Source organism: Solanum dulcamara, chromosome 1 (genome assembly GCF_947179165.1).
Source record: "Solanum dulcamara chromosome 1, daSolDulc1.2, whole genome shotgun sequence".
In the NCBI taxonomy this organism is placed as follows: Eukaryota; Viridiplantae; Streptophyta; class Magnoliopsida; order Solanales; family Solanaceae; genus Solanum; species Solanum dulcamara.
The window spans coordinates 1870928-1882819 of record NC_077237.1 but is presented as its reverse complement, the minus strand read 5'-3'; the positions used below and the strand labels follow the sequence as shown (position 1 = coordinate 1882819).

General features: G+C 29.7%; 1 protein-coding gene and 1 long non-coding RNA gene across 2 annotated transcripts; both read left to right on the top strand.

The window, feature by feature from the left end:
• The first annotated feature begins 3646 nt into the window (after nt 1-3646).
• Nucleotides 3647-4708, top strand: LOC129885905 (uncharacterized). Its single transcript, XR_008766154.1, has 2 exons — nt 3647-4018; nt 4289-4708. It is a non-coding gene; the product is annotated as an uncharacterized LOC129885905 (long non-coding RNA).
• Nucleotides 4709-7393: 2685 nt separating this feature from the next.
• On the top strand, nt 7394-11520 carry LOC129896708 (putative pentatricopeptide repeat-containing protein At1g09680). The gene is made up of 2 exons (XM_055972665.1): nt 7394-9556; nt 10628-11520. Exon 1 carries the CDS (start codon nt 7489-7491, stop codon nt 9316-9318), a length of 1830 nt encoding a protein of 609 aa, XP_055828640.1. The 5' UTR covers nt 7394-7488; the 3' UTR covers nt 9319-9556; nt 10628-11520.
• Nucleotides 11521-11892: the final 372 nt, after the last annotated feature.

The window sequence follows — 11892 nt, the reverse complement described above, 5'->3', positions numbered from 1 at the left end:
TATACCAAAATTGTATTCACAACTTATTCGACATATAAATCTCACAATTATGTATTCCAAATTATTAGAAATAGCCAAAATAAATGATGAGAATCACAAATTCAACTATGATTTGGAATTTAAATTAAACTATACTTGGATGGAAATAGGGGGTCATTTACTTGATCAATTTTGGTTTATATAATAACTGCGATGTCTCCAAACAAGTCTTATTTTGTAAGAGAATGATGGAAGTATGATTATGAATTGCTCCAAATTTCTTTACAAGATGTATCAGCGTTTTTGAATTTTTTTACAAAAACAAACAAAGGGAGTTGATGAGTTTTTGAATTTCATGAAGATGAGAGATAACGAAGAGTAAAGAGTCCTAAACATAATAGGAATAATGAGGGAGTAAATTAAGGGAGTTAACCAAATATAATCCTTAATTTACTACATTCAGTTAGGTTATATATATATATATATATATATATATATATATATATATATATATATATATTTTTTTTTTATGCATCACGAGAAAAATACAAAATTGAGAGGCATAGCAAATAAAGTATAGTTGTGTTTTGCAAATATTGAAATGTAGCTATGGAGTCCTATTTAAGACTTAAAATTTGCTATTTGTTAAAAATTTCCCTATTAATAATACATTTGTAAAATGACTGTTATATTTGTTATTTTCTAATTAGACTAATCAAAGCAGCCGACGGCTAAATCATATTGTTTGATTAGAATTATAGTGACTAATTATCTTTATTTTACTTTAAAACAAAATTATAGTCTTTGTTGATTATTATTGTTTTTATTTTACTTAATTGCAATTGATAAAGACCTTATTCTTCCAAAATAAAACTTACGTGCCGTAACCAAATATAATTCCACTTTTATCTTATTTTAAAGAACACTATACTTACATTTCCATCTCAATCATTTAAATAAATAATTTGATGCGTGATTAGAAGAGCCTACATAATAATACAAAATTTAATTACATTATAATATTCCAATTGTTTGAAAATATATGCTAAGTTCATTATTTGGATTTTGGACCGTAGATAATAATATCTATTGGCTTGCCGACAAAAAATATCACTAATTATAAATAATAACATACCATGTGTAATCTGGTAAGTTGAATTTCGGAGAATGATATGTACGCAATCTTATTTCTATCTTGTTGATGATAAAAGTATCATTATATGATAGGACGAAAAAGATTACGATACAACTCATGGAGAACTACATGCCAAAAGTTAAACTATTGAGGCGGGAGAGTCCAGGACTATAAATTACACATTAGTTCCCTATTTAACCGACGTCCTTGCAATATGATCATAATAAATTACCATCTCAGGTTGATATAATATAAAACAAAACGAAAAAAAATATAAGTTTTATTCTAAAAATTACATATTGATTTTAGAATTGAGATCGAGAATTAGGAAAAAAAATTATGATAAAACACATGAAAAGCATTAAAAATTAATATTGAGGCAAGAAAGTCCAAAACTATATAAATCACACATCAACTCCTTATTTAATTGATGTCCTTGCAATATTGTCATAACAAATTATTACAAGGATGATAATGAACGAATAAAATTCTTTCGATCTTAATCAACAATTTTGATTTGAGTTAATATGAAGAGAATTCTACTAAAAAGAAATTTTCTCTTTTCAATAAATTTTATACATCGCAAATTCGAATTAATTGATCGAGTTAAAAAAAATAGAAAGCATTAAAGAGTGAGTCAATCTAAATAAAAAATCTGTCATCGTTGAGAATTTAATTAACTTTCAGAAATATAATTCTCAGAATATTTATGAAAGTGAGTGGCCCATTATTATTAGTTTCTCACCTAAAAAAGTCATTCTAGGGCCCCAAAATGACCCAATTAAATTTAATATTATAGTTTTTTATTTGGGTACATTCAAATTAAATATATACACATATTAATGTGACATCATAACACTGACCTCTATGGCTCTACTAGCTTCTCTTTAGTAACGGAAATATTGAGTTTTTAAAAATATTATTTCTTATTCGATATTCCATATTTGATAGAGTTTTATTAATTCATATTCGTATTAAAAAATTTCATGCTAAAAGTGAAATTGAAACGCCATTGGATGTATGTTGGTGCAAGAAGGGCGCTTGATCACTCCATCTACTTTTAAAGTATACAACTTTTTCAAAATTGAGATATCTCATCGGATATAAAAAAAATATTTAGCAATATTTATGATCAGCTAAATGAAAATCTTCATGTATTGCTTAGGGGTTGTTTGGTGTGATGGATAAGAGGAATTAATCCCGAAATAACTTTTAAGTGGTCTTTAATTCCTTGTTTGGTTACAAAGGATGAATAATTTATCCTAGGATTAACAATTAGTACTGGGATAAGTTATCTCCCTGAGGTGGAATATTAATCCTAGACAACTTATTCTGGAATAAAGATGTAAAATAACAAAAATACCCCCTTAAGCTTTCTTTATACACCACTTTCACATTCATGTATATTTATATAATTTTTAAATATATTTATAGTAACATTCATAATTTTAATTAATTATTGTTTTTATGATAATATATTTTTATATTAAAAAATTATATGTTATAATACAATTTCTATTTATGAATATATTATAAGTTGAATTTATTTGTCTAATTCTTATGTTTATTTATATTTTGATTTCTCTTAAAATGTTCACTCCACTACTAAATTACATATTTTAAATTAAATAGTTTATTACTAACTTAAAAATTATATTTTATATATCAATTAAAATGTAGATAATTTTAATTATAAAATTCCTTTTACTTTAATAAACTTAAAATGAAAGTTTTATTTTTAAGCTAAACAAGATGAAAGTTTTATTTTAAGCTAAATAAGAGGAAAGTTTTATTTTTAAGTTAAATAAGATGAAAATTTTATTTAAAGCTAAATAAGATGAAAATTTTATTTAAAGCTAAATAAGATGAAAGTTTTATTTTTAAGTTAAATAAGATGAACGTTTAATTTTAAAAACACGTGGCACAATCATGAAAATGCATAAATAAAAATATTTAAGTTAAATAAGATGAAAATTTTATTTTTAGGAATGAATAACTAAAGCTTGCAAAGAAAATGTAAAAAAAAAAGAAGTTAAATAAGATGGAGGGTATTTTGATAAACAAATAACTTATTCTTAAAAATTATGCAATAAATATAACTTTGAATATGACCGACCAAACAAGCAATAAAAAATACTCTCAATATAACTAATTCCAGTATAATTTATATCCAAACCAACGCCTTTAGAGTATAATTTCACTTTCGAAAGTCAAAGTAGACGTTAGACAGTGCACTTTTGGGTAGATTTGTTAGTTTTATTCTAAAACATTAACATGACAAAAAACTCTAATTGTGTTAATATTATTTTATGTTGTTAGTGCATAATAAAAATTTTGCACTTTACAATAATAACAATAACAATATATTCAATGTATCATACAAGTGGAGTTGAGAGAGGTGGTATGTACCCATAGGGGCGGAGCCACCTTGTGTTCAAGGGCCAGTCGAACCTCTTTCGGTAGAAAACTATACTATTTATATATAATTAAAATAATTTTTTATATATATAGTAGATGTTGAACCCCTTCAACTAGTTCGTATATTTACTTCTTTGAATTTTGAATACCTTAATAAAATTTCTAGCATCGCGTAACCAACCTTAAAGCAACCAACTACTTCCTCATACATACAAAAGTGTCCAACTTTTAGTATTCTCATTATTTCCAAATCCAAATTCCCCACAAAAAAAAATACACTCTTTAATTCTTCTTCTTCTTCTTCTTTCAAGAAAACATCATGTCATCTTCATCTCCTTTATCTTTCCACATAAAAAAACCATCAAAATCTAGTACTAATAATATTGATGATATATCTCTAGTGAAAGAAGCAACATTGGCTAATTGGTATGAAGAATTTGAAGTACGTTCAAGAAATTATATAAAGGCTCAAGAAACATCATCAAGGTACAAATTACAAGTTATTAAGGAATTTCAAGAATTGTCACAATATTCATCTTCACCTAATGTTTTTAATCCAATAAAATTAAGTACTACTTATAGTTGTAGTAGTAATAATAATAATAATAATAATAATATTTCTCTTCTTGATAAGTATGAGATTGAAAGAATATCAAGTCAACTGGATCAATACATAGAAAGTAGTACTAAAGAGAAAATAATTAAGAGTAGTCATGAAAATAAGTTCAAGATTTTTAAAGGATTTTTATTGTTTAGATATTATAAGATGATGAAGATGAATATGTGTGTTACCAGTTCATATGATGATGTGGTGATGGAGAGAAGAGTTTACCACAATCCACCGTCGCCGGAAAAGTCGCCGGCGCCGGTGGTGAAATTTGACACTTGCCGGCCATGGAGAAAGCATGTCTAGTTGGTTAGTTTGTGTCGGTCAGAAATGGATTCAAGATTTTAATTTGATGTAGTTAAAAGTTTTTATCGCTGAATTCATTGTATGTTTAAGGTTGTGAGTTTGGAGGTGATAGTTGTTGAATTTAATGTATTTATGTATATATTATGTTTCGCATAAAAAATGTTGGGTTCGATGAAATGTTAGATTTCACCTCTAAGGTTTGCACAATGTAAGGAAAACCTACTTTAACAAGAATTTTTAATTTATTTTCCATGTATATATTATGTTTCGGATCGAAAATGTTGGGTTCGATGAAATGTTAGATTCCACCTCTGATGTTTGCGCAATGTAAGGAAAACCTACTTTAACAAGATTTTTTTTTTATTTTCATACCTCAAATCCGAAATATCTGATTAGAGGTGAATTAATCTTATTCATCCATTGTATTAGATTCCATTTAGTCTTTTATTTGATGTGGTCAGACCCTTTTCCGAATCCTGCGCATAGCGGAAGTTTTAGTGCACCGAGATGCTTTTTTTAGTCTTTTATTTGATTGCCATTTAGAAATTTAAATTTGATTACATTCTTGTTAAGGTTTGAAGAGTTGAGAGTCGAAAACAATCACTTTACCTTCACAAGATAAATTAAAGACCTGCATACATACTATGTACTCTCTTCAGTCCTCGCTTATGAAACTACACTAAATTTATTGTTAGTATTTTTATTAAGATTTGTGACACTGCTTGGAGAATATGATTAAATGGTTCTATTCCTTTTGCTCCAAAATTTCCATGGATTTATTGCAACTTCTATGAGTAGCGGAATTATTTTGATCACTGATATTCGGTATAACTTATATTATGACTCATTTAAGTTTAAAATAGTGTTGAAATTTTTTATATTGAGACATAAAATTTTAATAAAGACAATTTCATTCTCAAAACTTAAAGTCAAAACTTTTAATTAAGGTTGTGAGAATGAAAATTTAATTCTATTTTCATTCATTGCAATATATAATTTTAAATTTGAATAATATCTTCTGCATCTAACCATAATTAATGCTTAATGTGGGGTTTGATCTGTCAATGGTTTAAAGCAGTGGGGTCAAAGTGCTCATAAACAGAACTATACACAACTATTAATTGGTTGCGATAAGACGAATAAGATTTTATGAAAATTCTCAACGAAATATACTATAAACGCATCCAATGAAATTATTTGAAGATAAATTATTCTTTTATAAAATTTAAGTTAAAAGATGCATTTTTTCTTCTCAAATTTTTTTACAATAATTCTTGTAAAATTTCAAATATTGCGAAATTAAAATTTTCTCGTCTTTATAAAACTTTTTTGTTGGAGGAATTATGCGACAAATTCACACAACAAAATAGTGAAGACTTAAATTCATTAAAGTAAAGATTAGTCTATCAACGCTATCAATTTTATAATTCCTCTCTTCTTGAAGAATTCTTCCTTAGCATATCTGTGACATCATGTGTATATATATTAATAAATATGATTCATTATTTAGCTAATTGATAAAATATTTATTAATGCTTGATATTTATTCTCAAACATGATCATTAGATAGAAAAAATGAGACCGAATATTTCTTTTCCTAAATAAAGTGTAAAAATCCATTCAAAAGTATCAACATAATATTAGACATATGAATTTGTTTTCTTGATTATTTTTTTTTAAAAATCAAAACAATATTGTAATTAAATAAATTCTAAAAAAACTAAATTATATTTGAGTTAGACTGATTAAGCTATGACCAATAAATTAGTGAAAGCTTCAAATTAATCCGCTTATTTTAACCTAAGCAAATTTTATTTACTAAAATAACCTATTTAATCCGTACAAATTTAGCTGAACTTATTCATTTAACAACTTCATCTTTCTTCTTCGGTTCATTTACACTTTTGCTCCTATTTTGTGTGTTTTAAATTTTTGCCTCCCTTTGTGGTGCATAAGTTTATATTTTTGTATCATAATATTTCATAATTTTTGTCTCATATCTTAAAAAAAAATTATTCTATTTAGACATAAGTTCGATTTTTGAAATTAGAAATTATAAATCAACCTATTAAAAGAATAAAAATTAAATATCAATTCATTTGAAAAATAAAACGTGCAATTAAAGTTTTCTTTTGCACCCAAATTTCTCTGGTTTATTTTTTTTAAAAAAAACAACAATAATAATAATAATAATTATTTTTTAAAAAAGGTTTTGGTTTAGTTATGAGAAAAAATCCAAAATAGTCCTTTATCTTTGGGTTAAGACTCAAAGTCATCCTTGAATTTTCACATGCACTAATAGTCCCTCATGTTTGTAATATTGGTGCACTTTTGGTCCTTTTTAAAAAAGGTTTTGGTTTAGTTATGAGAAAAAATCCAAAATAGACCCTTATCTTTGGGTTAAGACTCAAAGTCATCCTTGAGTTTTCACATGCACTAATAGTCCCTCATGTTTGTAATATTGGTGCACTTTTGGTCCTTCCCCAAACTTTTGCCTATTTTTTAACATTGATTTTGTCCACAATTTCATGTATGAAATATTCAATTGTCTTTTTATGTGTTAATTAGTAGAAATAATAATTTCACGTGAGAAAAGGCGAGAAGAAAAATATCTTGTTTTGTTTAGTAGAAATATTATTATAGCTATAATTCGAGAGGTTCATTATGTTAACTTTATGTGCAATAGTATAATTTTTTTTCTTGCAACGTCATATATTAAAGGTTATCTTAGTTCAGTAATATTCCTTTTGATCAGGATAAGGTGTTTTTCTTCTTACCTTCTCTCATATGAAGTTATTATTACTACTAGATATATATAAAAAGATGACTGAATATTTCAAACATAAAATTACGGACAAAATTAATTTTAAAAAATAGGTAAAAATTTGGAAGAAGATCAAAAGTGCACCAATATCGTAAATATGAGCGACTATTAATGATTCATGGAAAAACTCAAAAATGACTTTGGTCTTAAACCAAAGATAAGCCGCTTTTTCTCTTTAGTTGTTACACCATTGATGAACCTCAAACAAACAATTCAGAGATGTTCACAATGACCATCTCAAGAAAAGCACTAAAAACATCCCTTTCTCCTCCCTTACACCACCTATCCACCACCTCCCCCACCACCCCTCCATGGTTCACCCCACCCCCACCCCACCACCACCAAGATTCATCAGACCCAATTCTCAAATCCCTTTCAGAAGCCATAAAAAACTCTCCCACTAAACCCCTTCAAGTTTCCCTGAAACCCCTCCTCCCATCTCTTAAACCCCATCACATAATCAATCTCATTAACCTTAATCCTCATTCTTTAACCCCTTCTTCTCTTCTCTCCTTTTTTACATGGCTTTCAACTTCTAACCCTTCAAGATTTTGCCACACACTTCATACTTATTCCACTATGACCCTTTGTCTTTACACCCACAAAATGTACCCACAAGCTCAGTCTTTTATCAACACTATTGTTTCAAGAAAAGGTAAAGATTCAGCCTTTACTGTTTTTCAAGCATTCTTGAAAGCTAAAGGTACCAACTTTACATCTTTTGTTAATGTTCTAAATGGACTTATTGATGCTTATTTGGATTTGGGGTTTGTTTCTGATGCTATACAGTGTTTTAGGCTTATTCAAAAGAATAAAATTAAGTTCCCATTTCAAGGTTGTACTAAGGTTCTTGAATATTTGATGAGGCTTAATTCACCAATGGTAGCTTTTGATTTTTATAAGGAGATTTTGGAATATGGGTATCCTCCAAATGTGTATTTCTTTAATGTTATGATGAGTAAGTTGTGTAAGGAAGGTAAAATGATGGAAGCCCGGTTGGTATTTACTGAGATGTGGAAGAGGAATTTGAGACCTAGTGTTGTTAGTTTCAATACTTTGATAAATGGATATTGTAGGTTAGGTGATATGGATGCAGGGTATAGGTTGAAAAGAGAAATGGAGGAAAGAGGAATTCCGCCTGATGTTTATACATATAGTGCTCTAATCAACGGGCTTTGCAAGATATTTTGGATGAGCGATGCAAATGAGTTGTTTAATGAGATGTGTGTAAAAGGTTTGGTTCCTAATGTTGTTATCTTCACGACCTTGATTAATGGCCATTGCAAGGATGGTAGTGTTGCTTTGGCCATGGATACTTATCAACAAATGCTGAAGCAGGGGGTGGAGCCAGATTTAATAACATATAACACACTTGTTAATGGACTATGTAAGAGTGGGGATTTGGGGGAAGCGAGGAAGCTCATTCATTTGATGATTGAAAAGGGTTTGAAACCTGATAAGATCACATACACGACAGTTATTGATGGATGTTGTAAGGAGGGAGATTTAGATGGAGCGTTTGAGATCAAGAAAATGATGGTTGATAATGATATTGAACTTGATGCTGTAGCATATACAGCCCTTATTACAGGTTTGTGTCGGCAAGGGCGAACAGTTGATGCAGAGAAGATTTTAACCGAAATGTTGAATGTTGGTTTAAAGCCTGATGACCCCATTTATACAGTGGTTATTGATGGTTTCTGTAAGAAGGGAGATATTAAAATGGGTTTTAAGTTGCTAAGGCAGATGCAAAGTAATGGACATGCACCTAACGTTATAACTTACAACGTGCTTTTGAATGGTCTATGCAGACAAGGGCAGATGAGAAATGCTGAAATGCTATTACAAGCGATGCTTAATCTAGGTTTAAATCCAGATGACATTACGTATAACATCCTTTTGGAAGGGCACTGTAAGTATGGGAATCCTGATGATTATGACAAGCTACGTGGTGAAATGGGGCTTGTCCATGACTATGCTACCTATACTTCACTAGTCGGTAGCTTAAGTAGGAGCTCAAGACGTCAGCCCAAGAAGTCATTCATGTAATCAGAGAGCTCAAATTGCATAATTCATTTGCCAGATTGTTCATTATTGGTCTCAATGATACTTTTTAGACTCCCCTTGCTTTCCTTGGGAAATGAGCAAATAGTATTGACTGGATCAGCAGAAGTTTCTCCTGGCTTGTGAATGATGCTATAAGATGGATACCAACTAATGCAACTTTGGATAAATTGATGAAGATAATGTTAGTTCTTGATGGATTTTGACACCCCGAAGTTGCCAGGTAAATCTTCCTTCCTTCAAAAAATTTCTAGAAAAAGAGTAAAGTTCCCGTATCAATTCTTTGTTAATACCAAAAGAGGAAAATTCAATAGTCTATATGGACCCGTGTGCATAAAAGTATCTGTGTACAAGGATGCTTTGTTGCTCAGACTCTTAAAAAAAGTCGACGGGTGCATGTCAGATACTCCAAAAGTAGTGCATTTTGGAGAATCAGACACGGGCCCAAGCGACATAGCAAGGATGTGTAATATTTCATTTTATTATCTTACAAAATGAGACACGATAAAGGAAAATTGTTTGGGAGCAAAAACATGTTTGCGTACGAGAAGTATACCAAAAAGAACAAATGATCCACTTGATTCATATAGAAATTTTAATTTTTAGCACAACAAAGTAAAAGAAAATAAAAATAAAGGAGAGCCTATTGCAATTTAGAGCATGAACTCTCTCTTATGGGCCGAATGTTTTTTAGCAACTTCCTAAAGTGGAAGTAAATGAATACTTGAATTACCATGCACCACTACCTTGAGTGAGTCTACCACTTTCACCGATATTTCTACTACTATTCATGATAATCTTTACTTCTTATTTGATCAATGTTGATCATAGTCTTCTTTTCTTGTTTGACTATTGATTCGATGATGTAATTATAATATATTGATGCTTTCATGGAACCTATCCAAATAATATGTTGACATGTTAATTGAACCTACCTATCCAAAGTCAAATGCCACATAGGAAGTGGTTTAAACTTTTGGCAACATATTTTGGTTTGGTTTGCTAGTACTATTCATTATTTCTGATTTTTACATAACCAAGTTGGTCTTGTTATCTAGGCATATTTTGTAATAGCTATTTTGTTAAGCTGTTCCTAGTCAACTCACATAATAACTGTATGAATGCGTTTATAGCCCCAAATTACTAAAATCTAATGCAATTTTGCCCTTCCCTCTCATGATATTTTTTCCTTTTTTTGGGTTCTTTAAAGCAAGGGATCCTATACTTTGGTCCTTTCTTGTTTCTCTGTCTTCATTATCTACATTATCTTATTTCCTTTTCTGGCGTTTTTCAGTGTATTACTTTCATTCGTTGAAGAATTTTAGAATTGCAATCTCAATGTGTCAATGCACTCCCTCGGATATGCGAAAGGTGTCTCACAAATAGCTATTCTTGAACCAGTTCATCAAGATTGCGTCTTTATACACCAGTGATGAAAGGCAATCTTTTTTCTCTGATAGTTGAGAAAAGGCCTAAAAGTCTACTTGAGGAAGCAAGTACATCTCTAGTTAGCCTCGAGGATCTGGCATGAATGATACAACGGCAACAAGAACAACATACCCACTGTAATCCCACAAGTGGGATCTGGAGAGGAAAGAGTGTACACAGACCGTACCCCTACCTTGAGTGATGGAGACTACAATCGAACACGAGTAAGCTTCAGCTGTGACATTCAAAGATGACTTATACCAAGTTCAACAGCTCTGCTGAAAATTCAAGTTCAAGCTAAGAGATAGAAAGATATTTCGAGTATACTTGTCTCTCTTAATAAACAGGAGGATAAGCATACAGAGACGTTATCCGAGCAGTTTTTCCATTTGCAAGAAAAGTTTTTTTCAGGTTTTCCTCCAATGAATTGGTTGAAGTGCAACACAGATGAATGGTGCCTATCCAGGAAATCATGGGAAGAGTTCTTATGGATTTTGTATACACGATGCATCAGGTGATCTTATCTATGCACACACCAAGGAAATTCATGCTACTATACAGACATGAAGGTGAAAGCTATTGCAATCAGAGAGACTCTACAATGTGTGATGAATAATTTGGTCCAGATGAAAATATTTTTGGAGGATAAATGCTACCATTTACTTGTTCACTTATTATAGTTTGTCATTTTGTAATATCAACTTACAGCATTCTATCAATCTCTAAGTTGATACTAGCTTATAAATTTTTTTGCAAGTTCATTTATCTTGATATTATTTATTAAAAATACAGATCTAACATTTATTCAGAAATAGGTAGATTTTTCTATCAAAAGTCTTCATAGAAAAAGTAAAAAGTAATTCTAAAAAATAAAAATCTCTTAATCTGAATTTGTAAGATTCTTACTATTTGCGCAGTCAGAGTTTTTTCTATCAACTACACACTTTCATACATTTTCAGGTTTGGCCATAAAAATTAGTGTTCATTTTTAAAAAGTTAATTATTCACTTTATTTGAAAATCACTGTCCGTGAAATTTTCAAATACAAATTAAAATTGTATTTCAAATTTGGAAAATATGTTATAACATTGTTTCCAACTCATTTTTCACTTATGAAATAGTATTAAGTAA